We start from the raw sequence: 20,610 nt of genomic DNA, 5'->3' as shown, positions 1-20,610 counted from the left end.
CTCAGCTCTCGGTCCCCTGACTGTCAGTCACTGGCTCTCTGCTCTGCCTCTCCAGCGCTCACTGGAGTGATGGGTTGTGGAGCGGGTGGGAGCAGCTGGCTTAGGCTCTCAGTGGATCTGGGCGGATCCCAACTATATCATCAGGATCTTTTCAGAGCCTGGACCTGGTTTGTGATTAAAGCCTGCTGTTGACTGAAAATGGGTTACAGGACTGCAGAACTTACTGCAATCCTGTGACCCACAATAGAAGTATAACCAAAGAAGCTTTGGCAATACTTCCCTTTTAAGTTTTCTTCACTGCAGACCCTTGGTGTCACATAATTCTGTACTAGTTTTGATCTAGCTCCTGATATCAGGATATGCTAGTTTCAAATTCATGGAATTATACTCAGTTTGTATTGTAAACTTCAGAGTACAATCAATTCTTTGTCTCAAAACACTATCAGCAGAGCCACCCTTTTTAACACTTGATGTCCTTGTACAAGACTGTTATGGTTACAATGGTCTGGGAATGGCTAGGGAAGGCAGTGAACACCTATACAAATTAAATTTATACATTATACTATTTATTGTTTTTAGATATCAATGAGTGCACAAACCCACTGCTGTGTGCTTTCCGCTGCATAAACACTTATGGATCATATGAATGCACATGTCCATCTGGATATACTTTGAGAGAAGACCGTAGGATGTGCAAAGGTATGAAATCTTATTGGGCAGTTTTCAGGTCATTATTTTCTTCATGATCTTTGTTAGCCATAATATTATCTAGAACCATGGATGTTTACCCAACTAATTTTATCCTGTAGTATTATTTTTTGCTTGTGTTATTGTTCAAATGTAATGCCCCGAAAGAATTACATTTCTGCTTTATGTTCTTTTTTCTAGTATTCTGAAATGGGTACTTTTGGTAAATGTCTGCCAGTAAGACCCCCACCTCATACAGCTTTCTGTGTCTTTCAGATTTGGATGAATGTGCAGAAGGGCTACATGACTGTGAATCCCGTGGAATGATGTGCAAGAACCTGATTGGTACATTCATGTGTATCTGCCCACCAGGCATGCAGCGGCGCCCAGATGGGGAAGGTTGCATGGGTAAGTCAAAGACAATTAAATTTGTATAGAGAGAAACTGAACATTGCTTATTAAAGACAATTAATAAATTCACCACCCATGTATTCATATGTAGCTATCTCTTTTCCTTTTGTTTTAGTGAATACTTTTTTATGTTCATTTCAGGATGACAATTTTTCCTTTTTTGGCAATTATTTTCACAGGTAGAGCAGTTCTTTGGCTACTTTCCTAAAAAATTTTATGTTGTAATGCTTTATGCTAACCTGTTTTAATAGATGAAAATGAATGTCGTACAAAGCCTGGAATCTGTCCCAATGGACGCTGTGTGAATACTATTGGAAGTTACAGGTGTGATTGCAATGAAGGTTTCCAGGTTAGCGCCTCTGGAACAGAATGTATTGGTGAGTGTGTGCCCTCATTGGAGATTTAACTCCTTTTCATATTTTTCAATACCAAAACATTTCATTTTCTATAATGACTATAGACTATTTTATACAGAGGAAAGATACAGAAGGAGTACAGCAGCAGAAATGGTGCAAAATTACACTTTCATTAAAGCTTTCTTGGAAAAATCCAGTGCAGTAAGGTTCTTTCAGCAATATTACCCCTCCCCCCCAATTGTTAAAGCAAGATACTGGCCCATTTGACCTCAGTGGAAAATCCATTGGCCAATACATTGTTAGGCTGCATTCACATCATAGCTTTTGTCACACTACATGCATACAAAAGCCTGTTCATTTTAATGGGCTGTGAAAAATGCAGAAAAGTAGCTCATGCACTTGAGCTTGACAGGTTTTTTTAACTGTGAATTTTGCCGCATTTGTCATGCATTTGTTTTTGCAAACATGCATCTGTTTTGCATGTTTGGGTCCCATTGACAATGAATGGCACTACAAGTGTTTTTGCGCCTCCGCACGCAAAACTTCACAATTTTGTCCATGTTCATGAAACACTATAGTGTGAATGCAGCCTTAACACAGAGACCAGTAAAGTAGGTGAGTGTCAGTGGAACCACTGAATGTAGTATGGAGAATGTTCAGAGAGTTTCTGTCACTGCAGAAAGATGACTGTAGGCAATCAATACTAGGATCTGCAAGAATAGTTTAAAAAAAACCTGAATATTTAAAAACGAACATTCCTGCTTTTGAAAGTGCCTGAGGTTTTTACTTGTTATAAAATTGTGGTGGAAATATGTATTCCTAGCTGTTAGGAAATTAAATTATTTGTTTTTGTGCTTAGACACGCGCCAAGGTTCTTGCTTCACTGAAGTGCTTCAAACTATGTGCCAACTTTCATCTACAAACCGCAACATGGTCACCAAGTCAGAATGCTGCTGCAACGCAGGGCGAGGCTGGGGTAACCAGTGTGAACTCTGTCCCCTTCCTGGAACTGGACCATTTAAGAAGATGTGTCCGCATGGCCCTGGCTTTACTACTGATGGCAGAGGTAAAGGCAGGAATTTAGAAATGGCCAAGAATTATATTATGGGAATTATATTACGATATATATATATATATATATATATATATATATATATATATATATATATATATATATATATATATATATATATATATATATATATATATATATACCGTATATTTTAAGGGGACTTCTATAATAAAAAAGCCAATTTTGTTCTTTTGCATTAGATATTGATGAATGTAGAGTGCTTCCTAACCTGTGCAAAAATGGACAGTGCATAAATACCATTGGGTCTTTCCGCTGTCACTGCAACTTGGGCTACACCACGGACATTACTGGAACAACTTGCGTTGGTAAGATATTTTACCATTATTAGAAAAAAAAAACACATTTGAATATTTGATTTATAAAATCATATTGCAAAATAAACCATATTGCTATATTTGAGGTATATAGCATTATGAATATTTCTCAATTATTTTATTTTCAGATCTCGATGAATGTTCTCAGTCTCCTAAACCTTGCAACTTTATATGCAAAAATTCAGAGGGCAGCTACCAGTGCTCTTGTCCAAGAGGCTACATCTTGCAAGAAGATGGCAAGACCTGCAAAGGTACAGTAGAACAGAAATGATTTTGCTCAGTGTAGTTGACTATACAAAGACATGCAGTATCCCACAAGAGGCAATGAAACGCCAGATTTTTTAACCCAGCTAACTGCCAAAAACTGAAATCTATAGACACGAGAAGCCATTGTACATTTGTTTTTAGTTTTTGTTTTTGGTTTTTCTTTCTTAATTTTAAAACCAATAGATATACAGTAGCTTAAAAAAAATATGTAGAATTTACTCACTTGGATTGTACAGCATGCATGAACATAGTAGAAGTTGTAACTCAAAGCATCCTCTGCTTCCACAGATTTGGATGAATGTTCCACCAAGCAGCACAACTGCCAATTCCTGTGTGTCAACACGATTGGAAGCTTCAACTGCAAATGTCCACCTGGCTTTACTCAGCATCAATCCTCTTGTATTGGTAAGAAACTCCATGTTTTTACTGTATAATTCTATAGTATAGCAGATACATTTGCATCACTTATAATATTTACAAACTATAGGTATTCATAGTGGTATTTCATTCTTACCAGATAACAACGAGTGCAGTGCTCAACCAACCTTGTGCGGCTCCCGTGGTATGTGCCAGAACAACCCTGGTAGCTACGTTTGTGAGTGCCAGAAAGGCTTTTCACTGGATAGCAGTGGCAGCAACTGTGAAGGTAAGAAAACGTAGCCCTTGACCTCAACACTTTGTATTTATTTTTCTATATAGCTGGCACAATGAGAAAAATGCATGCACCATATGGACCTAAGCAGCAGTTCATCATTTATCTTTCAGATGTGGATGAGTGTGATGGCAACCACCGCTGTCAACATGGCTGCCAGAATGTCCTTGGAGGATATCGCTGTGGTTGCCCACAAGGCTATGTTCAGCACTATCAGTGGAACCAGTGTGTTGGTGAGTAGATGCAAGAAGCAACATTACTGTCTGTCCCTTTTCAAACACATGTAAGCTCTGTTATTACACATTTATATTGCAGCAGTGCTTGTCTGCAAAGATCTAGATCAGAATTACAACCTCAATTCCAAAATGTTGGAACGCTGTGTACAATTTACATAAAAACAGAATGCAATGATTTGCTAATTTCATTCACAATGGAAAGTATATAGCATTTTTAAACTGAGCAAATGAACCAATTTTAGAATAAAATAAGGTAATTTTGAAATTGATGGCAGCAACACTTCTCAAAAAGGTTGGGACAGGGCAACAAAAATATAACGCAGTATAGGAACATGAACAGAAACACAGAGGTGAGGGTCCCTGAAGGGACTTCAAGAAACTTTCAGTACTTTCTGATATATTGAGGAATAAAGGAATTTAGATATAGTTGGACATCCAAAATTAGCCAGGTTGAGGGGTGGGCAACACAGCAACAATCTCTAACAGGTCCTAGGAAGACGACTGGGAACTGCCTATACCCCAAGAGCCACCTGAATCTGAGCCCAGGTGAGGTGGAGCATCTTGATTAAATAGAGGGGAATGTAGCAACATGCCTAAAGTACTAGGATAGAAGGTCACTGCCAGAGGGAAATTACCGCACATGGAAGATCCAGAAAGATTGGTTGATTGTCCTCAAGACAAGACAAAAGAAAGAGTAGGAATTTTTGTCTGGAAATAAAGCCTAAAGGCACCACATCCCAAATTTAGGAAAATGGAAATGTATCTCGACCAACCATAAAATATGGAGGAAGAGAAAATTGGGTTGGGGATTTTTAAGGTGCCAGAAGAACCAAAAGGACATTTTTTTTATATAAAAATACTAATTTTATTGTTACATTTAACATACCACAAAAATGAAAGACATATATTACACATAATTGTTAAAATTTGTTTGCTGCATGTACACTTATTTCAGAAGAAAAATACTGATGTCACGTAGTAGCAATATCTACTACTTTGTGATATCAGTATTTTGCTTCTGAAATAAGTGTACATGCAGCGTACAAATTTTAATTATGTGTAATATATGTCTTTCTTTTTTTGTGGTATTTTAAATGTAACAATAAAATTTGTATTTTTATTTAAAAAAAAATGTCCTTTTGGTTCTTCTGGCACCTTAAAAATCCACAACCTAATTTTCTCTGCCTCCATATTTTATGGTTGGTCGAGATACATTTCCAAGACAAAAGAAAGGATAGCTGAAAGGAGTCAGGAATAAATAGGAGACAGGGAGATGGCCCTGAGAGGAGAAGAGGTGATCTACCTGCCTAGTGACAAGGGACAAGGTGTACAGAGTTAGTATGCACATTCAGTAACCCTTCTATACAAGTGGTGGCACATATTCCTGCAGAAGGCTCTTCAGATGGGTTAACCGACCTCTAAACTTCAGCTAAAGTGGTGGGTGGTGGTGGTGGTGAAAGTCATGCTCAAAGGGCCTGATTGTACCTACGGCAGAAACAGATGAAGGAAAAGGGTGGAATTCAGACCCTCTCCCTTGACCTCCTACATTGAGGCAGGAGCTTGCTCTGGAATCCTGTGACATTTCTGACCATGGTGTCAAGTGCAGAACCAAGGAGACAACGTCCTTTGAAGATTTAAAAATAATGGGAGTGACCCCAGTGAAAAATAGAACAGGTGTAGGCTCTAGGTGCCAGAGCCTGTTGACCTGAAAGTAGATGAGGAAAGAAAGAGAAAAAGGGGGAGGGAAGGGAAAGGAAGGGGGGAGGGGAGAAGGGGGGGGAGAGACGGGGGGAGGAGGGGAAGGAAAAAGAAAAGGGGAAAGAAAGGGGAACGGGGGGAAGGAAAGAGGGGGAGGGAGAAAGGATGGGGAGGGAAGGAAGGAGAGATAGAAAAGGTAGAGCAAAGAGGAGGGCTGTTGGGATTTTTAATTTGGTACCATATCAATAATAGGTAGACATTAGTATATTAAAATTAACAAAGAATTTTATTAATACAACATTAAATTTAAAAACAACATTCACAAATTGTACAAAGAGTATAAAACATACAGATACAACATTAGGCAGAGATAGTATATATGCTATGTCCGATGAATGACATCGGATATCAACCCGACATGTTTCGCGGTCTTAGATGATCCGCTTCTTCGAAGGTATATAATATCTTTATAGCAGAATTGCCTTTATTTACCTGTATAGCATAAATCACATAAAAGATTATAAATGACAGCAAATAAGCATGTGAAACTGGCATCCCAGTGTGCGCCCATAGTAATCTCACGCCGAATCACCCAAATGGGGGGGACAGGGAGCAGATGCCCAGAAGTTCTTTGAAGATTGTATTAATTGCTGCGCTTGGCAAATAATAAGTTAAAAAGAGATAAATTAGAAAAATTAGCAGCCGGAACTATATTGGATATCAACAACAGGATACAAAGTGAAAAAGGGAAATGCAGCGCTAAAATAAATAAAGTCCGTAATTGTTGAACCATCCATGCGAATAAGTCACAAAATTGGATAGGATAGCCTTCACCAGCACCCGATCACACTGCTCCTTACCAGAGAATCTAGACCCCCCTCTACAGAGATCTACATGGGCATGGTTCCGAAAGCCAGAAGGCAATCATTTGTTCCGCCTACTTCCAGTGAGACATTTAAGCTTGTCTTTTACGTCCTGAGGCCACGCCCCTGACGACGTCATTCTATGATAAAACCGGTAGAGAAGAGAGCCTGGGACACTCGTAATATACAGACACTCGCTGGGCTCTGGTGGCTTTCCCCCGCAATTCAAACGCCGCACCTATCAATACACCCTGGGATCACCAATCTGTAATGTGAGTTGCTACTTTTTATTCAAATAAAATTTGTGTACGGGTACACTATGAGAGGTCTATATCATCTTTCTACATATACCCGGTGAATGCTGATGTGGCTGCCGTTGACCATTCAGAGGAATTAGGATATGGCTGAATACTGATTACTTCCATGTGAAGCCTGCATCTTGATTCCCATTGGAATATTGTGTTTCTGTGTCCATCTTGCCCATGTAGATCTCTGTAGTTGGGGTTTACATTCTCTGGTAAAGAACAGTGTGATCGGGTGCTGGTGAAGGCTATCCTATCCAATTCATTTTGAGACTTATTCACATGGATTGTTCAACAATTATGGACTTTATTTGTTTATTTTAGTGCTGCATTTCCCTTTTTCACTCAACATCCTTTGAAGGCCATGTGAGTCAGATGCTCCTTGGATTTCGCATCAGCATCTCAACAGCATAACTAGACTGCTCTGTGAATCTGTATACAGACCCATGTGGGACATAAACTTAGATGCTTGTAACAAACCTTAACAACTGAAGCATAAGCGCCACACATTTGTTCCACACACTCCATGAAACAAGGGTTTACCTGTCCTTGGGGAGATCCCTTTAAGAAAATGAACCCAATCTGACATCGTTTGACAGTTAAAGGATACTGCTAACACAGGATAGAGGCCTGAATGAAGGTAAAAAAGATCTGCTGCTCCAGGTGAGATAAATGAGTCTGATGGAACCTCCACATAAGTGCTAGCCCCGTCTCGCCTCCGTAAACGATATCAAGATAAGAAGAAATTGCCACACATTACTGGAGTTCCAAATGCCTTTATTAAGATATCCAAGGTGGCACAACAAAACATCAACCAGTCCAAGTAGACGCATTTCACATAGTGCAACTGGGATTAATCATTAGGGATGTGCGGCCATTTCTTTTTAACAGGATAGAGGGCTGCACCACTAGTTCAGACTGGGATTTAAGGAGAGACTCTAGCTGCCTGTCAATACATTCCTTACATTTAACCATATAGAATCCACAGTGGGAATAGACCACCATTCAACAAATTCCCTCCCAAAGGGTAACAATTCCAATGCACTCTCAGGTGGAGCCCCTGCTCAGCGTACTTCCAGTCTGCAAAGAGGAATACCTTGAATATCAGTGGTAATGGGAAGATCTTTACAGCTGTATGAGCTCTAAAAGAGACAGCAGGTTTATCCTCTAAATGCAATGTAGTATATAGTGCACCATTAAGGTCCTAAACAACCCCTTGAAATTCTGGAGTAAAAACAATATCTTCAGAGATAGACTGCTGGGACCCAGAATCTGAGTCAGAGATGGTCACAGGGACCAGTGGCCTTGCCTGATCTAGAGGCTTGGGAGGGTCAAAGATTCTGTAGGAGATAGCACTGGGATGCGTTTAAAGCCCCACCTGATGAAGCTGAAGAAGACTCTGATGATTTAGACCCAATAAATATTGCTGCAATAGGATCCTGGATGCAGACATCAGTGCCCTCAGAAGATTTCAAGTAGACGCCTTCAGTACTAATAGGGGAGTATGGGCTGGGGTCACCCGTACCAGCAGGACTGCTCCCTCTTTGTGTGCAGAAATGTTGCATCCTCGTAGCCTCAAGTACTCACAAGCTTGGGGAGCTGGTGTTGATGAGGGTGGAACAGCTGGAGGTGACCAGGTCACTGTAGGTGGGCGGTAGAAACAGAGTGAAGTTCCACATGGTGCTTTGCAAAATAGAAGCAGGATGGCCCGTGACACTCTACCTAGTGGATGATGTCAGTGTTCAGTCCATCAGAAGTTTGAAAGGTACCCAGTTGTGCAAACAGTGTAGCTCCTGGTGCCAGTAAATAAATATGTCATGCCACTCCAAAGCTAATCTTAGGAAAGGCTGATCTAGCTGCAAGAATCTAATTTCTAACAATTATTATTATTACAGGTACTTGTATAGAGCTGTCAATTTACACAACACTTTACAAATACAATATATTATTATTCGCATCAGTTCCTGCTCTCATGGATCTTACAATCTAAGGTTCCTAACTAGCATTCATACATACACATACTAGGGCCAAAGACAGGAGCCAATTACCTACCAGCATGTCTTTGGAGTGTAGGAAGAAACTGGAGGAAACCCACATAGGCACAGGAAAAACATGCAAACTCCAAGCAGATAGTGCCATGGCTGGGATTTGAACTGGCAACCCAAGTGCAGCTAGATGGAAGTGCCACAGGGGGGGGTGTAAGGATAGTGGAACTTTATATGAGGTAGGTTTCTATTGCAGATATCCAAATGAAAATAAAAATAAAAAAATAAAAATAAAATAGTTTCAGAATATTGGTTTATTTCTTGCTGCACGATAAAAGAATGGATCATGCAGCAATAATCAATAAATAGAATAAATAGAATCTCACATATTCACAGTACAGATACAGACAATCCAGGTATGGACATACAAGAGGTAGTAAAGGAAATGTCTTGCTAAGCATATACACATAATAAATAGATATATAATAGCAGATACAAATATCATACAAAGGCATATATATATCAAATACATAGCAAGAATACGTCCAGTGGCTCATGGGCTCTTTCATACATATTACATAATCCATGTCCTGATAAATCTTCATATTTTATATTTTATGGCTCTACGCATTTCGTGGAGTTATCATCCACTCTTCAGGAGCTTAGTACAAATTTTCTGTAAATAAGGGCTAGTTTAGACTAAAAAGATCATATATGGATAAAGGAAACACACCAATAAGTTCCGTCAAAAGTTTTCAAAAAATCTAAAGCTCTAATACTTACATATTAAAAACAACAAAGAAAATCGCAGAGAAAAATCGCATAGTCTCCCGTCGCTGAGTACACCGTGGATATACGCCTGATCCGGGGCTGAGGCGGGTAAACGCCACTTGGTCCAAAGAGTGGGGGGGGGGGGGAGAAGGAGAAAAAATCCCACAGAAGGAATAGAATAACCAGTGATTTCATCACATCAGTGACCAAGTTATCTATTCAAGAAAATAAAATTTAAATATATAATTATATAAAAATGTGTCCAGATTAATTGTCTATTTAAGATGTTAGTGTTGTATGTAATAAGAAAAGGGTGGGAGGACATTAGTAGAAAAAACCTGTGTGCCAGGTACAGCATAGCTAAAATTCAGCAAGCAGCCAGTGCTGCACCTGGCACACAGGTTTTTTCTACTAATGTCCTCCCACCCTTTTCTTATCACATACAACACTAACATCTTATTGTCTGTATCTGTACTGTGAATATGTGAGATTCTATTTATTCTATTTATTGATTATTGCTGCATGATCCATTCTTTTATCGTGCAGCAAGAAATAAACCAATATTCTGAAACTATTTTATTTTTATTTTTTTTTTATTTTTATTTTCATTTGGATATCTGCAATAGCAACCTACCTCATATAAAGTCTCACTATCCTTACGCCCCCCCCCCCCCCCCATTGTATACAATATTAGGGATGGAGGTGGTTGCTGTGATGCTTCAGATCATTTACTTTTTCATACATAGATGGAAGTGCCAACCACTTAGCCTCTGTACTGAAATCTATGAACGAGATTTAAAAAAAAAGGCTAGCAAATATGGTTAGAGGAATTCTGAGTAGAAGAGGGGTTAAATGGGGCAGGCTTACAGTTTTCCTGTTTGCCAGTGTCCAATCCTCCATAAGATAGCAGTATAACCTGACTGTATTTTAATTTCTGTGTCTCAAAGAAACTTCATTATTAGCACACTGATAGATCATTAGTAAATCTGCGTGTTCCCCAATATAGGATTCTCATAATATAATTCAGATGATATAGTGCAAGCCATGGGTCCGAACTTCAGACAGTTACAGCATCATTGTCTTCCCCTTAAGTGTTCATTCACCTTTCATTCCTATTTTTTTTTTTATTTAGATGAGAATGAATGTTCCAGCCAGTCCACCTGTGGTTCTGCCTCCTGCTACAACACTTTGGGAAGCTTTAAGTGCATATGTCCTTCTGGATTTGATTTTGAGCAATCTTTTGGAGGGTGCCAGGATGTTGACGAATGTTCCTCTGGATCAAACCCTTGTAGCTATGGTTGTTCCAACACAGATGGTGGCTATCAATGTGGATGTCCTGGAGGATACTTCCGAGCTGGTCAAGGGTAAGCATGAGACGTAATAGGAAAGATTTTTCTGCTAATTTTAATTCAGATACATACTTCTGGAAGTTTAGACATAATTTGATTTAATTAAAATGTAGAGCTGAAACCTTTATGGACTCAACTCCACATCGTTTACTGCATAATAGACCTACATTTTACCAGTAATTAAAAAAAGTAATTAAAAAAAAAAAAGAGATAATTTCCGGATGTCTACAGAATGTTCTCTGCTTAACACTACAAAGAATACCCGGTGACAAGTGAGGTTAGGCAGATGACTGGAATTGCATTATCACAAAATCTGCCAACCTAATCTCAACCATTTTACTATTACAAACATATGAGGGAATGGATTAATCTAAACACATCATTATCACAAATGATATTTTAACACTGATTGTGTAATATATCCTTACTTCAGTGAACGCTGTACGTTCGCATGTCATGGCTACAATGTCTATTAGTTGTATATCCAGAAATGCCATACCGAACACAAAAATATCCTTGTCACATTGATAAAACATATTAATGTGTGATATGCTTGTCACTGCAATTCCCAACACCACACCAGCTTGCTTCTTGTTTTGGGAGAATCTCTGCTGCAGAGCTATCTTTATGACTATGAGGGTCATAGACATATTCTACTATAACTGCATCAAGAAACCTTATCATATATTTCCTAAAAGAAACCTGCTATGAGAAAAGCATAAATTGATGACCTCTTCTTCTCAAAATGCTAGTTGTCTGTGTGTCATGCTATTCCTCTCAGTTACATTTTTTGATTCAGTGACCCAACAAACATTATTGATTTTCATGACCTGCACAAAGAGTTCAGTGACTGACAGGGGATTGAGCCAGGGGGTCAGTATAACAACCATAGAGGCAGTATTTTCTGAAACAAGTCAGTCTTCCTTTGTTTAGGTGGCTTCTCTTGATGTGTACATGTTGTATTGCAGGCATTGCGTGTCTGGCTTAGGATTTGGCAAGGGTTCTTATCTACCAGCTCCTGTTGAAGAAGATGAGGAAAATATCTTGTCCCCAGAAAACTGCTATGAGTGCAAGATCAATGGGTATCCAAAGAGAGGAAGGCAGCGACGTAGCACCAATTCCACCTCAGAGCATGAGGTAAGTGATGAACAAGCGCTAAAAAAAAGGCATAATCCTAAGCTTGGACTCTCAAGTTGCTTTTCAGCAGTGCACTATTACCGCATTTATGAATACACATATAATGTATTATTATGCTTACCTGCATTACCCTGAATTACTACAAGAAAATCAAACGGGACCCTACTCTAACATCCCAATGACTGTAATGTTTTATGAGATCACCATTTTTCTTGGAGAAATAAGACAAAATGTAAAAAAGTCCTAAATTATCAAAAATGTGGAACTTTACTTTAAATCCCTAAGCTATTCTAAAACTTGCAGTGTTAGATTTCATCCAAAGCTTAACACACAATAACAGCTTATCATTTGAGGAAAATGTAGTTCTAGAGCAGTGATGGCGAACCTTTTTGAGCTGGAGTGCCCAAACTGCAACAGGTGTACAGATCGGCATGTCAGAACTTGAAGTCATGTGACTGCATCCAGAGGAGGGGGGGGGGCAGAACTCCGCTCTACCCACCATATGTCTGATCCCCAGGAGTAGATCACACAGAGTTTGCTACAGTAATTGCCCCTCTAGGAGTCCCAGGCCCTCCCCGGCAGCTGCAGCCCCCCCTCCCCTCTCACCTGTGCACCTAGTTGTGATCCCCCAGTAATCCACATCCTCCAGAGGCAGTAGTGACACCCAACACTGCTCAGACTACACCGACCCACCAGCATCAGAATTTAGAACTAAAGTCACTTACATGGTAAATCTCCATACATCACAGAGCCGTTACCAGCGCACACTCTCCACCGAGCACAGCACTACCCCTTCCTCCCCACCCACGCATTATATAGAGCTGGTGATGGCCATCAGCTGAGTGCAGTGATTGGGATCAGTTGTAGCGAAGCTCCCGGCTGGAGGAGTGTGCAATCAAAGGACTGCACACTCTGGATTTTCAATCCACCCGCATCTGTCTCAGTGCACCAATCACAGGCGGCCCGGCTAGAGGTCATGTGACCCTGGAAGCGATCCAGTGACTTAGCTCACATGTCCACAAAGAGCGCTCTGCGTGCCAGCACCCATGCCATAAGTTCGCCATCGCTGTTTTTAGAGTATATTAAAGAGATAAACATAGTCCACTTAGACAAAAGAAGTCACATTACAGCTTGAGGTAGGGTTTGACAATCGAAGCTTACCTTCCATAAAGGATGTTTGAAAGTTCTGAATGATTTTGATGTAAGTAGAAAAAATGTATATAAGCAAGACCTGTAAAACGCAATTGTTTAGAAAAGTCCCAGGACTTTGACCTCAGGCAACTCGGTTAGCCCAAACTGCATTCATATGTTGCATAGCTAAATAACTTCAACCCCAGAGGTGCTTTACAGCTAAACTACTTGTGGTCCATGAACTTATGAGGTACACTAAAATAAACCTTGTGTGCCACTTTGATGGTATAACACCCAGCTGTAGTTTGACTCGAGCTCTCATCGCCAGCTCAGTCTAGAAAAGAGCATATGGGTGGTAGGGAACATACCAGTATAAAGAAATCATTTTTTAACAACATATGATGTCTTGTACGTTTTTTGTAGTGCTTCTCCCCATGTATTTTATTAGTTTGTTATACATCTACTCACAAATGTGTGTGTGTTTTGTTTTTCCGTAGAATCACAACATGAATAGCCTTGATATTGACAGACCAGTTAAGATGAGCTTCAACATTTCCCACCTGACAATCAAAGAACATATCATGGATTTAATGCCAGCTTTGCAGCCACTGATTAACCATGTACGATATGTCATCTCTCAGGGTAATGAGGATAACAACTTCCGCATTCATCAGAAGGAGGGTCAAAGTTTCTTGCATCTTGGCCGCAAAAAGGTAACTCCGGGTTTGTATAACCTAGAGATCACCAGCGTGCCTCTATACCGCAAGAAGGAACTGCAGAAATTAGAGGATGAAAAAGACTTCAACTACCTCAATGGTGAAATAGGCCAAACACTCAAGATGAAACTTCAGATCCAACTTAATTAAGATCAAAAACAATCCTCACGTGGCCTTCACAAGATCTGAACTTTACATTTATAGAGAAAGTCTTCTTCTGTCTTCTCTTTAATTAGCAAGCTTTTGTGTCAGAACCTCAGCACTAAGGCATAAGATTGATGGGAAATGTGGAATATGAGTTCAGCTGTGACCAATGTCCATATGTATTTTGGGATTATTTTTATAGTATTTTTGTTATGTAAAAATGGGAGGGGTAAGAGTGACAGGAGGGCAAAGTGTTCAATGGATATGATGCATCGAATGCCCTGAGCAAAACTATGGATGTACAAGCAGAAGGGGGGCAAATTCTCCAAATGCCCTTCCTTATTTTCACCAAAAGCTCTAACATGGATGCCAATGACAGAAAGGACTCTAGTGCCTTAAAAGTGCCTTACAAGTGGCCTTGAGAAAACAGCAGTATTGCAGCAGAAGCTTTTTATACCCGAGTGCTACAATACTGTGTATGTGGTGCTTCTAAAAGAAGTTCATAATACATAGTGAACTGTTAGAGTGGTCACTGGAATTCCCAGATTAATATGATGAATGTTTTTGTAATTTTTTCATTCTTTTTGTTTAAAAGAATTGAACATTTGTACTGTAATTACGGCAGCGTTATTGCTACTAGCAAGCGTAGGCAGCCAGTGATGAGAGCTAGTAATATAAATAATACATTTTATTTGCAGTTTAAGCTCTCTTTTCTCATCTTGCATAGCCTTTATGCTGTTGATCCCTCAAACTGTAGTTTACAATTAAAATCAATCCGCCTAGCACAAAGGAATAAACAGTCAACTTTCTCCTAGGGACCACTCAAGAGTGCACTGCTTCTGTACGAGCAAGGCACATGAACTAGGCACATCACTTATGTTTCATGCAGAAGCCTTGCTTTGTTTTATATTGAAAAAAGTAAAAAATAAGTGATAGGTAATAGCATTGTTATGTTAATTTATAAACTGCAGAATATATATTCCATGTTTAATATAGTTGGATACAAATAGTGCTTTGAAGGTTTAGAATATTTAATGACACTCTAAATACTATTTTCTTGTTCAGGAAGAATCCCTTTAAGTATTATTACTGCCAAGTCCTTTCAAACCATATTCAAACGTGTCAGAGGCATAGCCAATAAACTGTCTCCTTGGATCAATTTACTGTAGGCCTCTTACCTCAGGCTGTAAAGAGGTAGCACACATAATACAGTATCATGTAGTGTTGTTTGTTTAGCTCTTTGTGCCAGCATGGTACTGAAAGAATTTTACTTTGGAATAGAAACTTGTGCCTAATAATAACACCAAAATGAAATGGAGTGGTCTAAGCAATGACTTAAAAGCAGTCTGCTTTCCAATACCCAAGCCTGTAAACTTAGTGGTAGCCTCATATTTTGCTAAAATAGCTTTTTTTAAATGCACAAATTCGCTCCCCTAAGTGTATAAGTTAAGCAGACTAAACAGTGCTGCTACTACATGCACACTTTGACTTGTTAGTAGTGAAGTCCTCATCTCCATCTCTTACCAGTCCCCCTACCCATGGATACGTGCCTTCCGTTCTGCATGGTGAAAATAATGATATGTGACTGTCACAAAAAGGGCTGAGGTGCGTTTGATGTGCATTTTTTTTATATTCAGCCTGGCTTCAATTTCTTTATGCCGTGAGAGAGGCAAAATGGCAGCAACCAAAAGGGGAACTGGGTCTTAGGGAACAGACTGGAGCAGATTTTGTTCACTGATTATGTACCAGTGAGTTGTTCATAAGCTCAATAGTTTACATTTGTCAGTGGTTTCTGTAAATGTTGGAAACGGAAACGGTTGATTTAAAGAGTAACTAAAGACAAACCTTTTTTTTTTTTTTCGTTATGGAGTGGAGATGGGTTAGAACACCTATTAGGTTTTTTTTTTTTTTTGCTGTCTAGGCCACCATTAGGGAGATTCACCCTCTCAATTTGTCTTGTTTACCATTATTGAAAGTGAAAGTTAAAGAAAATCTTAAATTTTGGGTTGCCCCAGAAAATTAATAGAATGTAAACCTTTCAATTGGGGACACTAGTTCTGGTGACCTAGGGTGCCCCAAATGATTTTCTTATGTTTTAGAGATATACTCTCACTTCCTGTTTTGGCTATGGGACAGAAAGTGAAGGTAAATCTCCCAAATGGGACACAGATCGCAAAAGAAAAAAAAAAAAATCATTACTCTTACTCTAAAATGAAAAAAAAAAAAAAAGTTTGCCTATAGTTCCACTTTAACCCCCTCAGTTTTCAGGGGCACAAGAAACTATGAAATCTGCACAGGGGCCTCTTTCTCCAGCTTGCTCATCACTTCAAACATGGATATGGAAATGTTATTTCTAAATAGGGAAATCAACTATTGCAAGCAGGACATTGTCTGTCAATAATCTTTTGCTGGCAGCAGCTGCATAACATTCTTTAACCTTAAATAAAATATAATAATAAGATCAGAGAAAGGATGGTGCTATTCTAGATCATGGTATAAAATACACACACTACTACCTGACACTATACTGTATCCATCCCACAATGGTGCTTTACCCATCCAGTGCTTCAAATGGCTCGGTTACTGCACTGTACGTCCTTTTTTTTTTTTTTTTTTTTTTTAAGAAAAAAATATTTATGTATAACCACAACTGTAAACTGTTGCTCATTTTTTTGTAATTTCATATTCTTGTAGTAAATATATTTTATTTGATACATGTTGTTTTACTTTGTTTTTTTTTTTGTGATTGTTTTTTTTTTGTTTTTTTTTTAATTTCCAATTTCCAAGAATAGCCACTTTTTGGTAATATGTGTGAATACTGTAATTGTTGGCGAAATAAAATCATAAACTTGAAAAAAGATGCTAGCTTTGCAAAATACGAGATGTTGTGAAATAAAACTGTTTCTAGACGGTGCTACGGAAAATCATGTCATTGTGAAAATCTTTTTTTTTCCAGTCTTGTGTTGAGCCAAAAGTGTTATTTCTGGAGGGGGGGGATATTTTTTCTCTTTCTTTCCAAATGTGGTCTGATACATTTTTATATTGCATTTCAAACAGTGTGCTGTATTTGTTGTTATTTTTGTTGTTAGGCACATATGATAATTTTGTACAAGTTTTCGTACCTGTGTTTTTTGTATCAGAAGCAACAGCAACAATAAAATTATTTTGGGTAAAAATATCATTTTTGGTGTTCAGTAAGCTGAATCAAAAGTGTCTGGCACAATTAAGGGGATAGTTTTACAGCCGTGGTGGAAAACATATTACATATAGGGTGCCTCTAGTCCAGGGATCCTCAAACTACGGCCCTCCAGCTGTTGCAGAACTACACATCCTATGAGGCATTGTAAAACTCTGATATTCACATACATGACTAGGCATGATGGGAATTGTAGTTCCTGAACAACTGGAGGGCCATAGTTTGAAGACCCCTGCTCTAGTCTGTCATATAATGCCCAGTATATATAGTGCTACAAAAATGTAAGAGGCTGTAGATATACTATTGTAGATGGTCAGTGACTGTGGGCATGCTACATGAAATAGCCAGTAACTGTTACAGGAGATGGTCAGAGTCTACAGACATGCTACAAGAAATTTTCAGAAATGACAGAAATGTTACAGGACATTGTCAAAGACTATACCTGAAAAATGTTTTTATGGAACGCTGGATAAAGTCAGCAGATGCGCCAATGTGAAAAAGGAAATACTTAAACGAGTTGTAAAGTCAGAAGGTTTTTTTATCTTAATGCATTGCATTAAGATAAAAAAAACCTTCTGTGTGTAGCAGCTGCCCAAACACACCTTATACTTACGTTAGCCCCATCTCCATCCAGTGATGTCCATGAGTGTCTCGGCCGTCCAAGACTCTCCCTCCTGATTGGCTGAGACACAGCAGCGGCACCATTGGCTCCTGCTGCTGTCAATCAAAGTCAGTCAGCCAATCAGGAGAGAGAGGGGGCAGGGCAGGGCTGCAGCTCCATGTCTGAATGGACACAGGTAGCTCTGACTCGGCTCGGGTGTCCCCATAGCAAGCTGCTTGCTGTGTGGGCACTCACCAGGAGGGAGGGGCCAGAAAAGCAGAAGAGGGACCCGAGAAGAGAATGATCCAGGCTGCTCTGGGCAAATCCACTGCACAGAGGAGCTAAGTATTATTGAAAAAAAAAAAAACAAGACTTTACAATCAATTTAAGAAAAATATTTTCAGGTTAGTGTTTATTGGTCACCAAAAACAATTAAAATACATCAAAATATAGCATATATCCTGCAAATAGCTAGCCACTTTTTCAGGAGAGGTGTGCAAGACACTGAAGAGTAAAGGTACAATACAAGCGTGGTGTAATCTATTGGATTAAAAAAAGACATCTATATCAGTGGCTCTTAACCTTGTTGGAGGTACTGAACCCCACCAGTTTCATATGCGCATTCACCGAACCCTTCTTAATTGGAAAAATAAAATATGATTTTTTTCAAATTCAAAACATAGGTATATATTATTTTAGGTATATATTTATACATAGGTGCACAAAATGAACAAAACCATTAAGAACAAAGAACAAAACCATTAAAACATGATTTTCACACAAAAACATAATAATGAATATTTGCTGCAAATTAGTGTGACTTCTGCTGTTGTCTTTCAGAGACCAGTTCAGAAATGCGCGGCTTTATCTTGGCAAGTGCCACTCTCATGTCATTATCATGTCTCATGTCACCTCAGCCTGGCCTGCTGTAAGGGGGGATCTATATGGGGGACGGGACCTCACCTCACCTTGGCCTGCTGTAAGGGGGGAGATCTATATGGGGGACGGGACCTCACCTCACCTCACCCTGGCCTGCTGTAAGGGGGGATCTATATGGGGGACATGGTCCCTCATATAGATCCCCCCTTACAGCAGGCCAGGGTGAGGTCCCCTATATAGATCCCAGGTCCCCCATATAGATCCCCCCTTACAGCAGGCCAGGGTGAGGTGAGGTGAGGTCCCGTCCCCCATATAGATCTCCCCCCTTACAGCAGGACAGGGTGAGGTGAGGTCTGGACCCTGGCCTGCTGTATGGCGGGATCTATATGGGGGACCCCAGAGTAACCTAACCTCACCCTGGCCTGCTGTAAGGGGGGATCTATATGGGGGACCCCAGAGTGACCTAACCTTACCCTGGCCTGCTGTAGGGGGGATCTATATGGGGGACGTCACCTCACCCTGGCCTATTGTAAGGGGGGATCTATATGGGGGATCATGTCCCCCATATAGATCCCCCCTTACAGCAGGCCAGGGTGAGGTGAGGTCCCGTCCCCCATTTAGATCTCCCCCTTACAGCAGGCCAGGCTCCCCATAAAATAGATCCCTTTACATAATCTCAGTTTTCTCACACAGTCAGTCAGACAGTCAGTCACTAGACTAGTACAGCCAGTACTACTCCAGTCCTACCTTTTTTTCACCTGTGTCCCAACTCCCGATCACAAGCTAGGTTTTCCTCCTGCAGGCTGCAGCACCACTGTCACCACTGGCTCTCTGGCCTCTCACCTGCCGGCTTCCTCTGCTGCTGCGCTGCCTGGCCTGGTGGTTCTCCCCCGCGCTGCACTGGGCGGCCACTGCACGGGTTAGTCCCTCCCCCAGACAGTCCCTCTCCGCACCGCACGCCTGGCCTGTACCCCCCCTCCCACCACCACTCCACAGTGGGCGACGCCGGTTCCGGCTGGATCGGATTTGGCCGGGAGCCGAGCTGCACAGCCAGCAGTGAGGGTGAGCCAGGGGCAGAGAGAGCTGCGAGTGCGAGCGGAGCAGGAGCGGAAGGACATGCCCGAAACTGGAGAAATAGTCCCTGACAGTGAAGTGGTACTAGCGGAGGGTGTGCCGAACCCTCGAGACTGACCCACCAAACCCCTGTGGTTCGATCGAACCCAGGTTAAGAACCACTGATCTATATAAAGAGCACATAAAATATTGAGCACATAAAATATTGATAAAAGAAGTTTATATTTATGGCTCGAATATTATATACATTATTCACAGTATAATTATATCATTGTTGGGACCTGGGGATTAATCTAGGGAGGGAAGATTTTTTTAAAATGTACTTTTAAGAAAGATGTGTGTATTTAGTGCAGTATATACTGTATAAATACACCCAGACAGCAATTTATTGTGCTGCAGGTTTAAAAATGACTTGCTAAGCTATTGCTAGACTTGCCAGTTTTCACAAGTTTGTTGTACAATTGCAGCAAGTCCACATTGCATGACTCCAGATCAACTTTCTTTGCAAACAATCTGCAAGTCTGCTGCAAGTTCTGGTTCAGTTATGTTGTGCAATATAATGTTGTGCAGTCATCCCACCACAGGGATCACTGTGGCTGAATTTTCATGCTGTAGACTTGCAGAGCTCTTTCTGTAGACTTACCACTGCAACGTTGCTCTTGCTTGAGACTTGACCATGCAAATTTGCTACAAATTGGAAAAGTTTCAACCAAAAATTGTACTTCAAGTGCTCTGCAAGTGTATAACT

At 40.2% G+C, this 20,610-nt stretch overlaps 1 protein-coding gene across 2 annotated transcripts in view; it reads left to right on the top strand.

The window, feature by feature from the left end:
* The window catches only part of LOC309563800 (fibrillin-2-like), a 239,470-nt gene extending 223,510 nt beyond the window's left edge, over window positions 1–15,960 (top strand). The window contains exons 54-65 of one of the 2 annotated variants that reach the window (XM_082268412.1): window positions 580–699; window positions 964–1,095; window positions 1,350–1,475; window positions 2,314–2,520; window positions 2,727–2,852; window positions 2,990–3,112; window positions 3,417–3,533; window positions 3,646–3,774; window positions 3,894–4,013; window positions 10,768–10,999; window positions 11,953–12,121; window positions 13,750–15,960. In XM_082268412.1, coding sequence (XP_082124538.1) covers window positions 580–699; window positions 964–1,095; window positions 1,350–1,475; window positions 2,314–2,520; window positions 2,727–2,852; window positions 2,990–3,112; window positions 3,417–3,533; window positions 3,646–3,774; window positions 3,894–4,013; window positions 10,768–10,999; window positions 11,953–12,121; window positions 13,750–14,118 — 1,970 coding nt within the window. In that variant the 3' untranslated portion in view covers window positions 14,119–15,960. Of the gene's footprint in view, window positions 1–579; window positions 700–963; window positions 1,096–1,349; window positions 1,476–2,313; window positions 2,521–2,726; window positions 2,853–2,989; window positions 3,118–3,364; window positions 3,534–3,645; window positions 3,775–3,893; window positions 4,014–10,767; window positions 11,000–11,952; window positions 12,122–13,749 lie in introns of those variants that run through there. The other variant, XM_082268413.1, reaches the window with a different exon arrangement.
* The last annotated feature ends 4,650 nt before the right edge of the window (window positions 15,961–20,610 follow it).

This window comes from Pelophylax lessonae, assembly GCF_965119305.1.
Source record: "Pelophylax lessonae genome assembly, chromosome: 1".
In the NCBI taxonomy this organism is placed as follows: domain Eukaryota; kingdom Metazoa; phylum Chordata; class Amphibia; order Anura; family Ranidae; genus Pelophylax; species Pelophylax lessonae.
The sequence above is the reverse complement of the archived record's forward strand: the minus strand, read 5'-3'. Positions and strand labels throughout refer to the sequence as shown.